This window comes from Brachyistius frenatus, unplaced genomic scaffold, assembly GCF_029030835.1.
Source record: "Brachyistius frenatus isolate BFR_SWC_R1_liver_20210118 unplaced genomic scaffold, ASM2903083v1 Contig_2, whole genome shotgun sequence".
Taxonomy (NCBI): Eukaryota; Metazoa; Chordata; class Actinopteri; family Embiotocidae; genus Brachyistius; species Brachyistius frenatus.
The window spans coordinates 7,727,609-7,746,514 of record NW_027210601.1 but is presented as its reverse complement, the minus strand read 5'-3'; the positions used below and the strand labels follow the sequence as shown (position 1 = coordinate 7,746,514).

At 41.1% G+C, this 18,906-nt stretch overlaps 1 protein-coding gene across 3 annotated transcripts; it reads left to right on the top strand.

Annotated features, from left to right (window-relative positions):
• Positions 1–782: 782 nt before the first annotated feature.
• On the top strand, positions 783–18,499 carry grhl2b (grainyhead-like transcription factor 2b). Of its 3 annotated transcripts, none has more exons than XM_069697711.1 (16): positions 783–813; positions 2,849–3,038; positions 3,793–3,860; positions 4,390–4,774; positions 5,428–5,486; positions 5,689–5,845; positions 6,761–6,872; positions 10,210–10,304; positions 13,335–13,493; positions 14,643–14,700; positions 14,888–15,027; positions 15,550–15,587; positions 15,740–15,831; positions 17,170–17,255; positions 17,354–17,418; positions 17,532–18,499. In XM_069697711.1, exons 1-16 carry the CDS (start codon positions 794–796, stop codon positions 17,644–17,646), a joined length of 1,839 nt encoding a protein of 612 aa, XP_069553812.1. In that variant the 5' UTR covers positions 783–793; the 3' UTR covers positions 17,647–18,499. The 3 variants fall into 3 exon arrangements, with proteins under 3 accessions (XP_069553812.1, XP_069553820.1, XP_069553803.1); XM_069697719.1 differs by having other exon boundaries at positions 5,425–5,486; positions 13,380–13,493; XM_069697702.1 differs by having other exon boundaries at positions 5,425–5,486.
• The last annotated feature ends 407 nt before the right edge of the window (positions 18,500–18,906 follow it).

Genomic DNA, 18,906 nt, shown 5'->3' with positions numbered 1-18,906 from the left:
CTCTTCACACAATAGCTTCATTAAGGGGACAATAGCATTGTGTCAGATAATGACAGGGCTCTTCCCGGCCTTCGGTCTGCTCTGAGGTTACCTGAAACACACAGACAAGTCATTATTGAAATCAGAGGGGGACAAGTTAAATCAGTTGATGTGGATTAACCTCAGGTCAGTCTGAGTCCTCCTCCTCCACCACTTAACGAACAATACACCCGATTGTTTTTAAATGTATAGAATAAAATCATATTTAAAGCCTCAGAAGTTAATTTTTCTACGTGTGAAATATCTAAACAGTTGCCCGTTTTGTCTGGTTTCTATGTCACCGTGGTGTCTTCAGTGTCCCCTCTTTTCGTTTGCTTGCAGGTGAGGTGGGCCTCTACCTGACCCGACAGCCAATCAGAGCCCCGCTCTTCTCGACAGCAGCCAATCAGCAGCAGACTCGCCCTCACCCTCAATCCTTTTACAGTGAAAGAATTTCAGCCAAAGTTGACCTGCTGCCATTAAAACGAGCCCAAGGCAAATATTACAATGCGTAGCACCAGGATATGTTGATATTTGTCTCAATCTGCGTGCAAACTGCGGACTGATTGGCTGCTGGGGACAAAAGCAGCTTTACCTGGCAGGTGGAGCGGAGGAGAGACCGTCAAGAGCGAGAGAGAGGCAGGGAGGGAGGAAGCGGGGCGAGAAAAAGTCGACTTACCTGTAGCCCAACTTCTGGCAACACCTCACTCCCTCTATCACCTGCTCCGACTTGAAAGTCCAGTTTCACAAGGAAGAATCGTAGAGGAAGCAAAATATGTCACAGGAGACAGACAAGTAAGTGATCGAGCCAGAGGAGAGGATATTTGATGATTTCTACTTGGAGGGGAAAAGTTGTTCAAGGTTTTTTTTTTTTTTTTTTTTTTGTGTGTTTTTTTTGTTGTTAGATTCTGATTAAAACGAAGCTGGTTTAAATTCGGAATGAGTTTCTATAGGACGGATAATGTGGCTCACGTACCGTTTACACTTTGCGTTTTGGATAATTTCTGACAGATGTAAAACTATTTTAGGCCTGAAGGATTAAAGTTGACAAGCAAACTTGGCGCCGTGGATTTCATTAGAGCTGAATTCGCCATTTTTGACTGAGGGAAAAGCCTTCAAAGTGCAAGGACTGCTTTTTGTAAACACTTTTCATGTCTTTGAATAAAAATAGGCTTTTAGCTCTACTTCTGGATTGCATTACTTTTTTTTTTTTTTTTCTATTTTAGGCCTGTAGCGCGTGTCGGATCTGCTTGTGAATGAGGACAGTTTGTGAAACCTGTTGGCCTCCTGTGTTGTTCTGTAACACTCCTTTATTTATAGACTATTAATAACAAATTAACCTTTGGACTGCAGCCATGGCTACAAAGAAAGACATGACTAACTTTTTTTTTTAGGAAGAATTATATCCTATTTTTTTTTTAAATACTTTAAAGTTCACTTATTCTTTATTAATAACATTAATAAGAGTTTATCTTTTCAGACAGAAATCTCAGGCTGTTACAGATTATCTAATGCAATCCTGTTAATAATGTAGCCTAATAATTTTAATAATTAAGTTTCTCATTATCTACCGTCATGGTCAGTAATTAAACTGATCTATTATTATTTAAATAGTCCACTGTTTGGTTATGGTCACCTATTATTTAAATTATTATCATTTAGAGCTATAATCATTAGTCAATTCATCGATTACTTAATCGACAGAATATTCGTTGCCAGCTATTTTTGATTGATTAATTGTTTTACTTAATTATTTTTTTTAACAAATATTTTGTTTACATTTTCTGATTACAGCCTCTTAAATATGAATATTTTCTGGTTCCTTTAATCCTCCATGAACATAAACTGAATATCTTTTGTTGCTCTGGACAAAACAATACATTGTATGCTGCATGAGGTGTCTGCTGCCACTATTTTGATGTGATGTGTTAATATTTTTGTCAAATCCACCTGGGTAGAGTTGTTTAGTCCATAAACATCCCCTTGAGTGCTCTGCTCCTGTGGTCTGTAGCCTGCTGCTGTGGTTGCCATGGAGAAGTTGGCAAGAAAAAGAGCATTATTGATTAGCAGTGAAGGAAATGAATGAGTCTCACTGAATGTTGTGATGTAAAAACAATGAACGGGCAATATAAGGTAGACTTTGTGGCGCTGTTACTAGCTCCTTTCGATCATCTGTCTCTATAGAGGTGTGCCTCAGTGTCACATCACTGACGAGAGGCGAAACGAATGTGTTTGTTTTATTTGGCAGCTTGACAGAAGTTAATGTCAGTTACGGAAACCACAACAGCTATATATAATTCATACTGTAACTGTCTCATACAGTACATTTCACTGGTATAAAACCATTCCTTCTTAATATTTCCTTTGATATCAAGTTAACAGTCTCATTATATGTGTTGTAACCACAAACTTGTATGAAGCTGAATATTATCATTGATGACATGACGTTAAACTGATATCCTTTATCGTACATTTTTTAAGGGGAAGTTGACACATTCGGAGGCTCCCCTGTGATTGTCTGAGCTCTAAGAGATGTTGTGGCAACACCCTGTGTGTTTAACTCGTCTATGATCTCAGCTTAAGTGGGCCCAAAAAAGCGGAGAGGCAAACACACACATAAACAGACAGGCTTTTACTAATCAGTTGCCCTTTTAATTCTGTTTGAATTTAATATAGAAGCTGTCAAAATGAACGACAGAACTCTCACTTTTTTGACCGGCAGAAAAAAAAACTACACATTTTTAATAGTAGGAAAACAGTAGAGAACAAGCTGAAACCAACAGATTTATTAATCTAATAAATCCTTTGCCAATGCTCCTGCGCCTTGCAGTAAGCGTCTGGTGGTGGTGGTGCCCAACGAGAGCTCGTTCCCTGCAGTGCGGCGGGCTTACACCAGCGAGGATGAGGCTTGGAGGTCGTACTTGGAGAACCCACTGACAGCCGCCACCAAGGCCATGATGAGCATCAACGGAGATGAGGACAGCGCCAACGCCCTGGGCCTGCTCTACGACTACTACAAGGTTCAGAAAGACAGTCAGATCTAAGATCACAAATATGTAATTTAATTGGTAATGACACTGAAGAAGGCAGCGCTTGAAATACTTGTATATAGTTACACAAGAAGAAAGAAAGTTGATACAGTCTGCAGTTTCTTTTTTGCTTTAAAGGAAATGACTCAAATATTCGGATGTTATTATGGCATAAGACTGCTATAATTATTTGGCTGAGCAGTTTTCGGTTTCTAGTAAGCTTCTGGGAAAAAATATCAATCGACAGCACATTAATTCAGGATTTTAGACTCTTTTGATGGAAACTGATTCAAGAGACGTCTACTGTAATATGCTCAGAGCATTAGCCTATATTTGCCCAATAAGTCCAAAAAATGAATTCACATCACACTGATTACTGTCATCGTATTTCCAGGGTTTTCCCTGGTGTCTGGAGGGCTTAGGTGCTGTGGGAGAGTTGGGGGAGCATTTTCATTTTAGAGTAATAGAATTGCAATATTTATTTAAAAATGTACCAAATATTAGTAAAACAAAGCTTATAGTGAAGCTGTAGTGCCTTAAGTGCTGTGAAAAAAAAACCCTGAGTGCTGCAGGGTAATGGTAATGGTAGGGAAAGCCCTGATTAAGTTTACTGGTGCAAAAAAATACAGTGTGCAGAGGCCTGAACTAAAATACTAAACATGGTACACGATGGACGTATACTCTGATTTCAACAGAAAAATGTTAAACGAATGCTTCTGACCCGTCCTCCTTTTTTCCCTTTCAGGTGCCCAAAGAAAAGAGACTTCTGTCAGTTCCCAAAGTCGCTGAAATTACAGAGGAACAGGATAAGAGGTTGGTGAATTTGGGTCACAAAAAAATGCTATGTGTAGTTTCTAGCAGACCTTTCAAAGCAGTGTGTGGAATTAAATTGTGGAGCTCAATAATTGTGGTAAAAGTAAAAATCTAACAGAGCATGTGAAAAGCCTTCAGTCTTTCTAAGACATAAAACACAATCTTGATGACATGATGATGAACTATTTAATAACATGTCTTTAGCTATTACCTTTGATGCACCTCCAACATCAAGCTTACTTCGTCTGGTGACAAAGCCTTTGATTGCTGATCTGTGGATGGGCGGTCTCCTCGGTGCTTCGCTCTGAAATGACTGCGCATAACTGCATAATAAATGCATATCGGCGTTTTTACTAGAGAATCTTTTATTGATTTTTTTTTTGAGGCAGTAGAAAGCACTTTGATCGACGTCACTTCTTGAGTAGCAAATATTTACCTCCAGAGGTAGTTCACCAAACCATTTCCCAACTTGATAGCTTGCAAAGAAGTATATCCTATTCAATTGCATTGCATCAATGCTTGTGTTCAGGTCTATGTTGCCAAGCAACCCCAGCAGCCAAAACGAGGTGGAGACAGTGGACAATCGTGTTCAGGTCCTCAAGTCGGTCCCCGTCAACCTGTCACTGAACACAGAGCACCAGGAGACCAAACGGGAGCAGTTCAGCAGCTCGACGGGGGCGGGGTCAGGATCAGGGGACGGAGGCTCGACGGCTGTTGCCGTGGTGAAGGCCGAGGTGTACGCGCCCGTCTTCATGTCGGGAGCAGGGCTCCACTACAGGGTGGACGGAGAGGAGTCAGCGCGAGTTATCTACGAACAGAGTCCGTATGAGGTGACCACGGTCAGTCACAGCTCGTACGGGAAAGAAGACCAGCAGAGTCCGCCTGACAGCCCGTACGAGGAGGAGAGAGACCGGGTGAGAAAAGAAAGGCATCAAGTGTACAGATACAGTTATTAAAGCCACATCTTTAACATACAGAACCACAGGGAGTGCTCTGTTTTAAAGGGACACAAGTCAAAAAGATGGCTTAACACTGCCTTAATACACACACTGCGGTGTGTTGGTATTTTTATTTTATTTCTGCAGGTAACAGTCAGACTACCGAAAAGCTTAAGATCAGAAACAGAAATTTTAGTCATTGTAAAGAAATCCATCATGGAGGGTTGCAACAATAGCAACTTTACAAAATTCTGAATAGACCTGAATGCAATGCAGTCTCAAGATCAGGTCTTACTTTTTATTATCTTCATATAAACCACAGTGTCAGGAATGATCCGGCAAAACCTGCGTTGTCAAGCTGCCTGATGATCTGTAACAGGATGTGCTGGGTGGAGTTGTTTCATGGTAAAGATCAATAGATGTTTAAATGTGGTTGTAAAGACTCAAACAACAATCTACAAATGGTCATTTAATGTCTCCATGCTGTCATTTTGTTATTTATTTATATGAGTTGGTGTTGTTGTTTTTTTTACTCTTTTCCAGCATTGTTTAATTAGTTCCTGTCTTTTGTTCAATGAACTTGTGAGAAATACTTTCCTCTTTTTCTGTTTTTTCTATATTTTCAGCAGAAGTACCACTCACCTTCCTCTCTAGCTACAGACAACTTCTTATTTCACCAGGAAGGAGTGTAAGTCAGTCAAAATGCACTGAATTGTTATCACAGCACAATATTCTGCATGTTACTGTGTAAATAGTCAGACTGGCAGTGATCCAAAAAGGCAGCGTGAATTCGGTGTAGGAGCTTGTGCTCTGTGTTGTTGTGTCCCCCATCCTGTCTTGTTATTTCTAATCACATATCGTTCCCAACACGTTTGTTTGTTTGTGTACAGTGACAGCTTTCAGTACACGCTGGACGCCTCTCGCTCGCTGCGTCAGAAGCAGGGCGAGGGACCGATGACCTACCTGAACAAAGGCCAGTTCTACGCTGTGACGCTCAACGAGCTCAGCACCAACAAACGCCTCCGTCACCCCATCAGTAAAGTCCGGGTGAGCGGCTCGGTCTCGTGTCTTCACGCTGTCTGTGAACGTTTGCGTGCTTTCTTTAAAGCTGCAGGAATTTTTAAATACCAGCAGACGAAATAACTTTGAGTAATTGTGAAACGGTTTGTTTGTAGTTAATTCAAATACACATCGCACCAGTTCTCTTCAGCTCTACGGCGCATTTAAGCATCTTTAAGATCTTCATTTTGGTTTGATGGCCTGCAGCTTTACACTTTTGGTCTTTTCTTTTGCAGCGGGCAGCTGTTTTCAGCTAAACTGCTCAAAGAAACCTTTCGTACATGCACTAAAAAACACTCATACACAGTCAAGCGACTAACTGGCGAATATATTGAGGCATTTAGGACTAAAGGAGCCAGATATTTCCCACAGGAGTTTGTGGAAACTGAAAACAGAGCTAAAGAAGAGCGAATATTGGACCTGATATTTGACACAAACCCGACTCCAAATGAACGCTGATGTCGCTACATATCTGCTAATTGTGTAAAGCATATTAACTTCATAAGGTTTCCTGCTTACAGCTTCTTTTTTTTTACTTTACCTTTGGATAAAAAAAAAAATAAGAAAACAGTTGATGTAAAGTAAACTGGTAAACTATTATATTTTTCCTCAATAAAGGATAAATCTACTACATTAATATTTGAACTGTAGTTTCATATTTTGGCCACTGTGAGTAGTACGGATGTGATAAAGTGTAATCATCTGATCTAGTGGATCATCTGACCCCATCAGACTTTTATGTAGTCTTACTGCTGAGTGTTATGCTCTTATCACCAGTGGCACTGAAGGCCAAAAAAAAAAAAACCCACAATCTGACGAGACTCAAAGGTGCCCTGCGCGATAATCTCATCTTCGGAGAGATTTATTTTGAAATTTTTTTTCCTGTCTTGCTCCCCTTCTCAGAGCGTGATTATGGTGGTGTTCAGCGAGGATAAGAACCGAGACGAGCAGCTTAAATACTGGAAGTACTGGCACTCTCGGCAGCACACGGCCAAACAGCGGGTCCTGGACATTGGTAAGAGATTCATTGTTTCGCTTCATCTACTTCTTCTAAAGGTTAGGGTTGCCTCCTGAAAGTTGATGAGTCAAATCATCTGCCCATCAGACGACTGAGATTCTTCAAGTTAAGCCGTCGTTTTTTTTTTTTTTTTTTTTTAGGTTTAGGGTTATTTTACACAGAGAGAGGTGGGGGGAGAGTTGGGCACTAGAGGCGCGAGAGAGGGACGGAGGGGGACACCTCTACCTCGCGCCGTCAAAAGTGAACCTGGCGAGAGACTTTGGTAATCCGGAGACAAAAAAGAGCGCAGCGCATTTTTTTCTAAATGCCCACATTGTCTATATAAACAAAAATAAACAAATATTCTAATATCTGTATTAAACAGTCAAATCTGATTCAACTGATGAAATTCAGAGTTGCGTACGGCTCCACTAACGGCCCATGTTGAACAGCTGAATTAATCAATACACATGTACCAAAAGGGCCCGATGACAGATTTATGTGGCTACAAATGTTGGAATGTGCTCAGCTAATAAACACAGCTTTACTGAGAGCAAACAATCCTCCACCCAACTGTCTGCCTGTAGCTGTTCAGCTGCCCACCATCAGACAGGAGGCTGGGCTGTCCCACACACACCTGAGTCTCTTAATGTCAAGGTGTTGCTGGGACACACAGCATAAATCCTTTAATCTCCTCGATATTGCCTGCGAGGTTGGGCAGAATACTGACGTGTGAAAAAAAATTGATAATCCAAAGCACCATTAAACTTTTCTCACGGGTATACGTGTGCTCATCCGAAGCCTCATGATCTTCGCACTTTAGACCTTTTGTCTGCCGTCGATTTTCGGTTGACGGTTTTGAATTCGAACCGACTTTTTCTTCGCCTTGTTGAATGAGTGTGTGTGAGAAGCTTGTAGGCGGTTTGTGTTTGACAAGCTTGGGCCTGCTAACCAGGCAGCGATTCAGAGGTATGTGGGAGACTTAGGTTGGATGGGAGATGCACACACACACACACACACACACACACACACACACACACACACACACACACACACACACACACACACACACACACACACACACACACACACACACACACACACACACACACACACACACACACACACACAGCTTGTTGGGACAGGGAGAGGAATGCTAGCCACACGGTTACCTTGGCTGGTTTTGGTCTGTTGGAAGTAATTCTTGCCCAGTTTAGATCTTAATCTTAATTCCTATATTTATGTGAACCAAGACAAATCTCAATCAGGCAACAATTCACTCACTCACACACACACACACACACACACACACACACACACACACACACACACACACACACACACACACACACACACACACACACACACACACACACACACACACACACACACACACACACACCATTACATCTGCCAGAAAGGTTGATCCCAACCTGGGAATCATGAGAATTTAAGTGAAGGAAGGGTAAACACAGAGCTAAATTCTGTTTATGTTTCGGTCTTCTTTCCTCTTTATCTACGGCAGTGTTGGTCATTCACCACTTTAGCTGTCTCCTGACTGTAGCCTCCCGTTTAGCACACAAACATGAGCGTGGTATCAATCCTCTAACACTCTGTAAAATGTTGAACTATTCCTTTTAAAGGGCCACAAGCAAAAAGTGTTGTTTGCAACCATTCAGCAAAATTAAATATGAATATGTGGCATGTTTTCAAATCAAAATGCTTAGAATGGTTTCTGACACTTGAATTTCAATAATCCTTTTTTATTTTGCTGCCCATGGTGTCATGCTATTGATATGTTTTGGGGAGACTTATTTTGTAAGCTGGCTTTACATAGTGTAGTCCTGTTATGAGGAAGTGTGACACCTTTTTCAGTTTGTATCCCTTCGGCATCCTGTTTGGCATTTGCCAATGTAATGAGTCTGTGTTTGTTGGTGTGTGCATGTATTATTATGATGGAGAGATAGTAGAGATAGCATCCATTTACAGTTGGACCTAGAGGGCTGAAATGTTTTTCCATAACACTGACACACACACTTATACACACAGGTCTGCACATAGATGCTCACAAACCTCTGCTATAGACAAACATAGTTCAGTTACAGTTGAGTCAAGTGATGGGAGGACAGCTCTGCAGGTCAAATGACAGACCACCCTCCACCAGGCTGCAGCTTCATCAGCCTCGCAGACTGTAACGTGAAGAGGTCCAGAGATCTGAGTTGAATAGCAGTGGACTGTGAGGAGGAGATGGGGGGGGGGGGTACATTGTGCCCCTGGGCCATGTCGCAGAGCAGATCATTTGAATGGGGTTATTTAACGGGGGAGGTGGGGGGGGGGGGGTTCAGCAGCAGATAGGCATGTTGCCTCCTGCCCAGCTGCTTTGTGCACCTGCTGAGGAACCAGGAAGTGTCGCTGCGAGGGCGGTCAGGATGATGGAGGAGGTCAGAGGTCACCGAGGGACAGGGAGATGCTGTGAGATGTGACCAGCAGGAACGATGTAGTCCGAGCCAACAGCCAATTCCCACCAGATCACTTCAAGAGCTTATTAACCTGTCAGATACAGATTTTCATTCCAAAGGAAAGCTTTACCTGCAGACTTTGGCTGACACCAAATTAAAGTTTTCTAACTGTGAACAAATCTCATGAAAGACTAGAACCAACCACGTTTCCCTCTTTTCTATCATATCTGTGGCGTTCAGTCCCACAAAATATCGGTTTAAATATTGGGGGGGGGGGATACGTCGATAACTTCCAAATATGCCGTTTCAAGAAAAAGTCACATTATTTATCTTTATCCGACGTGTTATGAAAAGTTTTTACAAACTACAACTGTAGATGTTTGTCTGATTTTCTGAAAATAAGGAAAAGCATCTCTAAATGCTGAAATGGAGAAATGTTAATTTATGTCTCCAGTGTTGACATGTTGGATTATTTAAACAGTCTCTTTTTTTTCCCGCTGGATTTCTTTTAATTTAAATGAAACCATGACGCACACTCCCATCAGTGTAAATGGTGAATGGGTGGTGAAGTCCCTCTTTTGTGTAGTCACAGGTCAACAACAGCCGACGAACACGCTCATCCGGCTGGCTTTTAATATGGTCCTCTCAGCCAAATAGCCTCCTGTCTTTCCCCCGGCTGCCTTTGAAGCCTGAGAGTTTGTTTGCTCAAGCAGATAAGATGTTATCTTAAAAAACTGAAACGTGCCATTTGATTGCTTATCTTATGCCTGTGTCTTTTATTGACCAAGTCTTGCTGAAGGGTGTTTTCAGAGGGGAGGTCCGAGTTTTTACAGCAGTTTAATTTGAAATCTTGCTGTGGTTGCATAAATAAACCTTGCCCCTGTTTGTTCTCACAGCTGATTACAAGGAGAGCTTCAACACAATCGGGAACATCGAAGAAATCGCCTACAACGCCATCTCCTTCACCTGGGATGTGAATGAAGAGGCCAAGGTACAAAACGCTAATATTACAGCCTTTTTGTGTGTGTGTGTGTGTGTGTGTGCGTGCGTGCGTGTGTGTCTGAGAAATAAACATCACTGTAATTTTCCCAGAAACCAGTCTGCTATATTTACTTTCGCTGGAGGCGTGTTGTAAACGTGAAAAAGCAGCGGGACAGGTTTTTTGGTGCTGATTCAGGTGTTGGCAAACAAATGCACTCGTCCAATTTGGAACGTGACGCAAGCAGCGTCGGATCTCATCGTATGCTTTTAAACGCTCAAGAGCTCACGTTAAAATGCTGTAATAGGTGAAGAAAAAGAAGCTCAACGCAACTCCTTCTCTTCGACCGGTGTGTTTTTTTTTCCGACTGTCTGTCATAAAACTGGTGGGCAGCGTTGCGTCCTTTTGCTCTGTTTGTCCTCTTTGTGAAGCTCACTCCTTTGTGGCCGCTCCTTAAATGGAGCCCCGTCGCTGTTTGAATTCCAGAGTGCCCCCAAGGGCCAGCACACACCAGGTCCTGTCCCCACCCTCTGTTGTTTCTGTTGTTTGTTTTGCCCTCATTTCTGTGTGAACACGAGTGGCTCTCTCTCTCTGTGTGTGTGTGTGTGTGTGTGTGTGTGTGTTATGTGGCTCTTTTATTGTAATAGCAGCCTGGGGACAAAGACAATGCTGGAGGAAATCCAAACACACTTCTCTGGTCCAATATTGACTCTCTTAGCTTTTTCTTTCTATCACTCTGTTCTCCATCTTAATCTGTGTGACTATTGAGCCTGTATATACCCGTCGAATCACGAAAACAGGTGTAATGCCCCGGGTGGGTTATTGCATCTGCTCTCCTCTTTTAGGTTTCATAATAACATGTTATACTAATTTCGATTTTTTTTTTTTTTTCAACGGAAAGCGATTTTTAGGTCTCCTGGCAAGCAGGAAAATACCCGACAACTATTAAAAAACTGATTGTTCTGTTTTTCAATAGTTGTCTCCTGTAAAGTCTCACCTGTAAAATCAATGAGACCTAAGACTATAAACAGGGACAAGACACTCCAGCAGGTGCTAGATTACACAAGAAAACTGTTTCTAACTTACTTACTTACTTACTTACTTACTTTATTAATCCCCCGGGGGAACTTATTTCGGTACAGCAGCATTTATAGATACAGGAGAGAAATAAAATAACAGTAAAAAATATTAAATATAAAAATGCACAGTATATATATAAAAAAAATAGAATAAAATAAAATAGAATAATTACATTAAAACTAACTAAACAATAGTACAAAGTTTTTTGTTTTTTGTTTATATTTAAACAACCAAGAAAAACAGACAACCAACGGTGTTATTGTTGTGTGATGGATTTTGCCAGAGGTGAGTTATTGTACAGTCTTATTGCAGTGGGCAGGAATGATCTCCTGTATCTGTCCTTGTGACAGCGGAGCTGCAGGAGTCTATTGGAGAAAGTGCTCCGCTGTCCCTGCAGCAGGTGGTGGAGAGGCTGGTCAGGATGATCCAATATGGATAATAGTTTCCTCAGCGTCCTCCTCTCCACCACCTTTTCAAGGCTGTCCAGTTTGCAGCCAATGATGGAGCCGGCCTTCTTAACCTTAGCCAGTTAAGTCTGTTGGTGTCTCCGGCTCCAATGCTGCTCCCCCAGCAGACCACAGAGAAGTACAGTTCACTGGCCACAACAGATGGTAGAACATCTCCAACATCTTGCTGCACACATTGAAGGTATTTTAGATAATCGGAGAGCTGTGAGGGGTTTAATATGTGAGCCTGAGCACAAATGTTGGGCATTTTTTTGCATCATGGACAGAAACGAGAGGAGTCAGCGTAGCTTCAGACAGATCAATTGAAGGAGCAAACAGTATGAAAAAAAAAAATCATAGAACCACAAATCAGAGGTAATTAAAGAGAGGAATATTGCACAAACATCATAAAGTTGAGTTTATCAAACGAATGAATAACCTCTGGTTTTGTCGTGAAATATTGATCTTCCATTAGGTTGGGAGACCCTCAAACAAAGCTTTCCTCATGGCTGCTGTGACAAATGGAGTTTTTATGGTGCAAGTTAATGACCAACCTCTTTGGCTTTTGTTGGAGTTAGCATTAACAACAAAACCCAAAGATTGATGGTGATGTGTGCTCATGCTTAAACAAAAAAACATGCAGACATACGACACTTTTATATTACAAGTTTCCAGTTTTCTTTTTAAATGATGGGAACACCCAAAAAGCTAAAAAAAAAAAAAAAAAAAACAGTTTCTCACTTTTCTGTTTGATTTCTATCTTCTTAGATTTCTGAAACTTCTGCTGCAAAGCAAATGTAAGAGATGAAGGACTTTTACCTCGATTGCCCTCTCCGAGTGCCCCTCTAGTTATATTTTATGTTCAGGGACCCTATTTGATTTCCTCTTGTTAATATCTGGCGTTCAGACTTAACAAACTGGTTAAGAAGGCCGGCTCTATAATTGGCTGCAAACTTGACAGTCTGGAAAAGGTGGTGGAGAGGAGGACGCTGAGGAAATTGTTATCCATATTGGATAATCCTGACCACCCTCTCCACCACCTGCTCCAATAGACTCCTCCAGCTCCGCTGTTACAACGACCGATGCAGGAGATCGTTCCTGCCCACCGCTATCAGACTGTACAATAACTCACCTCTGGTCAAATCCCATCACTCAACAATAATAGCGTTGGTTGTTTGTTTGCTTGCTTAAATCCTTCCACGATTGTTTAGTTAGCTTAATTTAATATTATTCTATTTTATTGTATATATTGTGCATTTTCATATTTAATATTTTTTTACTCTGTTATTTTTATTGCTTTACCTGTATCTATAAATGCTGCTGTAGCGGGGGTAAAAAAAAAGTCCCCTTGCGGGATTAATAAAGTAACTACCTATCTATCGCTATCTCCTTGTGGATGTTCTGGTTGAATTATGTGCTCGAAAGTGGAGATTCTACAACACCGACAAGAAAACAAATGAGTCTGTAATTTATAAATTTGCATTTACAGTTATAATTTTAAATGTGTCTCTTGAAGATCTTCATCACAGTCAACTGTCTGAGCACAGACTTCTCCTCTCAGAAGGGTGTGAAGGGTCTTCCTCTGATGATCCAGATCGACACGTACAGCTACAACAATCGCAGCAACAAGCCGCTCCACAGGGCCTACTCACAGATCAAGGTCTTCTGTGACAAGGTGACAATTTACTTCTTCCACATCCTCCAAATGAATCCAGATTAGTCTGGGAAAGTCATCATTGAGTTCACTTACGTTTGCTACTGCAGATTTACGTCATCTAAACATAAAACCGGAAATGTAACCGTACATGCTCATGGTGGCCTTTTTGGCCAAAAAAAGAGCAGCTTTAACATGAAGCGCATCACAGACGGTGATATTGATTCATCTACGGAATTATGAGTTCAGTCATTCTGCTGATTATTTTCTTGACAAACTAATTTGCCTTTTAAAATATCAGTTAAAGTTAAAGACGCCCATTGCCATTTCCTACAAATGTCTATATGCAACATCCTTTTTTTTTTTTTGTCAAGCCAACAGTCAAAAGCCCCAAAATATTCAGTTTATAACACTGTCTGACAAAGAAAAGTAAAAAAAATCTTCATGTTTAAGAATTTTACTTAAAAATAGTTTCCAATGAATTTTCTATTCATCCATTAAGAAATGAACTGATCAGAGAGTCATGCTGCCCTTCTAAAAATGTAGGAAGTAATATTGCTCAGATAGAAGTTCTTCATCCACTGTAAAATACTGTAAAATGTAGTTGACCCGTCTGCAAAAGGACTTTACATCAGACAGGAAAGATAAACCGTCTCTGCATTGAGGACTTTGGCAGTAATACATTTTCTGGAGAGATGATGAAACAGCTTAGTGTCCAACATTTAACTTATATCACAGTTTTGCATATTAATGTGACGCTGAAAGACTTTTGAGAGTTGTCTGGATTTGTCTGGGTACACCTGACAGTGATGCGAATTTACAAAGTTTGTGTTGTTATCTTTAATGTTTCGTACGTGTTCTAAGCTGCTGATAGTTACCAGGGAAAATATTCAGGATTACACTGTCTATGTGTGAAAGAGGGAAGTGTAGATGCAGCGAGGCAGTTAAATCATGACACCAGTCCTCCCTCTAGTGGTCAGTGTGCAGTTTCTCAAAACACACCTGAGCACACACACACACACACACACACACACACACACACACACACACACACACACACACACACACACAGAGGTCATTTCCATTGATGGAAACCCATTTCTTTCTGAGGCTTGTACCATTTCCACAAACTGATGGAGGGCTTTCATTTACTATTTTTTTTTTTTTCAGGGAGCGGAGAGGAAAATAAGGGACGAAGAGAGAAAACTGTTCCGCAAGAAGTCAAAAGGTTTGAGCTGCATGAGGAATCACTTTCTTTTGAATAAAAGTCAGAGAAAATTATAGGTTAAGAGGGCAATTTGACGTCTTTTTTTTTTTTGTTTTTTTTTTTTAACCGAAAATCACACTGAGTACATCTCCCCTTCCTTTAAATAATAGTAGCTATTATAATTTTTTTCTTCTCTGTTTTAATTCAGGGAAAGATGGAGGTGTCGGGGTGATAACTGTTCCCAAAAAGTCAGACACCACCTATTTCAAGACCATGACCGACTTGGAGGCCCAGCCTGTCCTCTTCATCCCCGACGTTCACTTCGGCAACCTGCAGAGAGCCGGACAGGTAGATTGTCTCCGCACACACACTTTTTTTTTTTTTTTTTTTTTTAAACAAAACCTGCTGGCTGTCAGTTCATCTGCTGAAAGCTGAAATCGGAGCCACATTTCAGCTCCAGCTCAAAACATTCAAAACGTTTTCCTAGTTTTGACCAGCTCTCAGTGTAGTTTTGAAGCACCTCTACTTTACCTGAGTATTTCTATTTTCTGCTACCTTCTGCTTCTTTTTAACCACGTCGGCACTTTTTACTCAGCTGCATTTAGCTAAGAGATAACAACTACCAGTTACTTTTCAGATGGTTTCTGACACTTTAAATTGCTTTTACTTATCAGTATTAAAAATCTAATCTTGTCGTTTTACACTGTTATAACTTAAAAGTCCTACGTGTACCGTTATAACTGATTCCAGTATGGCAGATCCCAGAGGGTGTCCAAAACTTCAGTCTTTGGAATATATTATTTTTAAATAAATTGTTGTTATTTTTTGCACAGAGCTTTAACAGTTTAATACTCCATTCTTCCTTTCTAGGTGTTTACCTTCAACACAGAAGAGATTGAGAGAGAAGGGTGAGTGAGCATCAACAGGAAATTTGTTTTTTATAATATATGGAAATGGAAGCAGGTACAGACGCCAACCTCACACAGAGGAAGTGCATGTCGGCCGCAATGGAAACAGAATGCATGTGTTCACCGCACATGACATGCTCACGTCTTTTCAGGAGTGTGCTGGTGAAGAGGATGTTCAGGCCGTCGGACGAGGATCTGTGTACATCGCCACACAAACAAATCAAAGAGGAGACGCACAAGAGAGGTACAAGATGGCTGCCTCTTCCTTTTCCTTCTTTAACGAGCTTCAAGAAATGATCCAGTCCAGGAAGAAGAGCTGAGAAGTATCTGCCGCAAGCCGATTTGAAATCAGGGAACGCAAACCAGACCGAAGCTCAACATTTCTGATGATTCGTTAGACTGAGTTAGGGACGCATGCTGCTCAGATCAAGCCATTTCAAATTGCTGCAAAGTAGAGGAGCAGCTATAACTCTCCTTATGAGCATTGTTTTGTCTGTTGACAAAACAACAGGCAAAACAGTTGCTGTCCTTGGGCTTCACCGATGCTTCAATTTCTAGGCATGACATTTTTAGTTATGGAAATAGGAGTAGACCATATTTTATCCCTCTGAGGTCTAGTCATACAATTGTCCTTAGCAGCTGCCTTGTTGTTATGGAAGTGCATTTTTCTGATTTGTAATTCATTATTTGGAATATGAAATGGCAAAAAAGAGCCATGGATTATGTCCTCTAATTGTTTGTGGATGCTGTAAAAAAACAAAAAAAGGGACTGTTGGCCTTAAATGACAAAGTGTCTGTCCATTAATTATTTTTAGTGCTGCCAAATTACCAGTGCTGCAAACCAAAGTCACAGAAAGTGAATGTTATAAAGACACACAAACAGTAGAGTCTAATATTCCCATCGCTCAGTGTTTAATTATATGAGAGGCAATCAGAAAGTTCGAACAGCACAGTGACGTGCATGGACATTGCAAAATGTGCACGTACCACTGCTCACAAAAACGTGAATAACTCAGGTCTAAGTGATAAAGTGATATAACTTGGAATAGTTATTTATGAAGGTCTTAGCGTCACCCTGCTCTGCGCACGTCCGGATGCATCACTCCGTTTGTACCCAACAGGAACAATTTGAACTGTCTAATTTCAACTCGTCTGGATGGATGGATGGATGGATGGATGGATGGATGGATGATGGATGGGTACAGATAGACAGATAGTTACTTACTTACTTACTTTATTAATCCCACAAGGGGAAATTATTTCGCTACAGCAGCATTATAAATACAGGTAAAGAAATAAAAATAACAAGAGTAAAAAATATTGAATATTGAATATGAAAATGCACAATATATACAATAGAATAATATTAAATTAAACGAACTAAACAATAGTGCAAAGATTTAAGCAGCAAACAGACAACCAACGGTATTTTTGTTAGGTGAGTTATTGTATGGTCTTGATAGCGGTGGGCAGGAATGATCTCCTGTATCTGTCCCTGTGGCACTCCAAACACCGGACGTATGATGTAAGGTACAGTGTAATTGTATACTCTAAAGGCTTTTCTCCATCTTTCCATCTGAAGTGCTGCTGTATGTAAGAAAGGAGAGCGACGAGGTGTTTGACGCGCTGATGCTGAAGTCTCCCACGCTCAGGGGCCTGATGGATGCTGTGAGTGCTGCCTCTCGGTTTGCGTGTGAAAGCAATGTCAAAGGTAGAATTTGTTTGCAGCACAGCTGTTCACAACTCCTTTCATTCGTCATTGGTAGATATCAGAGAAGTACGGCGTTCCCACGGAGAGGATAGCCAAAGTGTACAAGAAAAGTAAAAAAGGGTGAGTCAAGAAACCGATTTACATTTTTAGGACAGTTTGAAGCTTTTACTTGTTGCATGTGAACTGAAACTTTTTGTGTTGTTTTTTTTTGTGTGTTTTGTTTTTGTGGTCAGTATCCTGGTGAACATGGACGATAACATCATCGAGCATTACTCCAACGAAGACACCTTCATCCTCAACATCGAGAGCTACGCAGACGCCTACAAGATCATGCTGACAGAGATCTGACAGCTCGTCGGCTGACTTGAGAGACTGCAGGATGAGTCAAAAGAAATGACTGCCGACAGCGACTGCTGAAATCTACACGGCTGATGCTGGTAGGCTGAGGTTATTGGAGGCAGCTGTACATCGGTGGAGTAGCGCCGACATTTTGAGGTCAACGCCGACACACCTGATCCCTCTCCGACACTGTTACACTATGAAGCAAGTCGTATTTCGCGGCCAGGAGGACAATATGAATAAAGGACGGTTTTATGAACTGGTAATTATCCTCTACCTTGTGATCTGAAACGGACAACAGATCCATGTCTTCCAGTTTCACCGAATATTTTTTATTGTATAAAAGAATTTGTACGTTTATTCTCATTCTGTACAGACTTGTGTTTTTGCCAAAAAAATACATCAGGAGTCGCCTCATGAAACACGCCTGATGTGTATGTAGCCGCAGCTTGAATTAGTTGATCCCAAGTAACTTAGCAGCTTCTTTGCATGCCAGCATTTGTCTTTTGTTAGTTGTGGTATTATTTATTATTGTTTTAATGCTATTTTGTATTTCTTTAGCAATCCATCCGAGAATTTCAAGTACTTTAGTGCATTTCAGTGACTTTTCCCATAGCCGCCCTCTTAAAGAGTACTCAAGGAGTTTTAAAACAGTTTATCCCCCGTCTGTCAGCCGTGACGTAACATTTACACGTCAACAAATAGCTTAAGTGTTCATTTGTAGGGCCGTACATGAGATGGTAATGACGTAGAGGCACTGTAAACAGCATCTCGCGCACGGGAGACACGCATGGTACTTAGTTGTTGTCCGTCTTGTGTGCTTGGATGTGTCCAAAAATTAATAAAAGATATAAACACAGATTTTCCAGAGTCTACCGGTTTCTTTGAGATAAATTGCACGCTGACCTGTTGACCTACGCTCACATACTGATGTTCAGCAGATGAGTTGCAAAGGCAAAAAGCGTTTACTACAGACACAACAACGAGAAAACGAGCGGTTAGTCGGGCTGGTTGAAAAACGGTGTAACGGACAGTAAAGTCGCAAGACAATTTAACGAGCAAATACCACCAGCTACGACGAAGTCCCCCGGAGTTGCTGCCAGAAGTATCCTGAAGCCAAACGTCTTTAGCTTTTTGTTTCATTTTTAGATTCAACTGCCGTCCAAAATGCCATTACATTTCTGTATTTTCCAATTAGAAAGCAAGCTCAATAAAATTCAGCTTTAATTGACATTTGCTTTAACTGACTCTAGCAGCGGCCTCTACTTG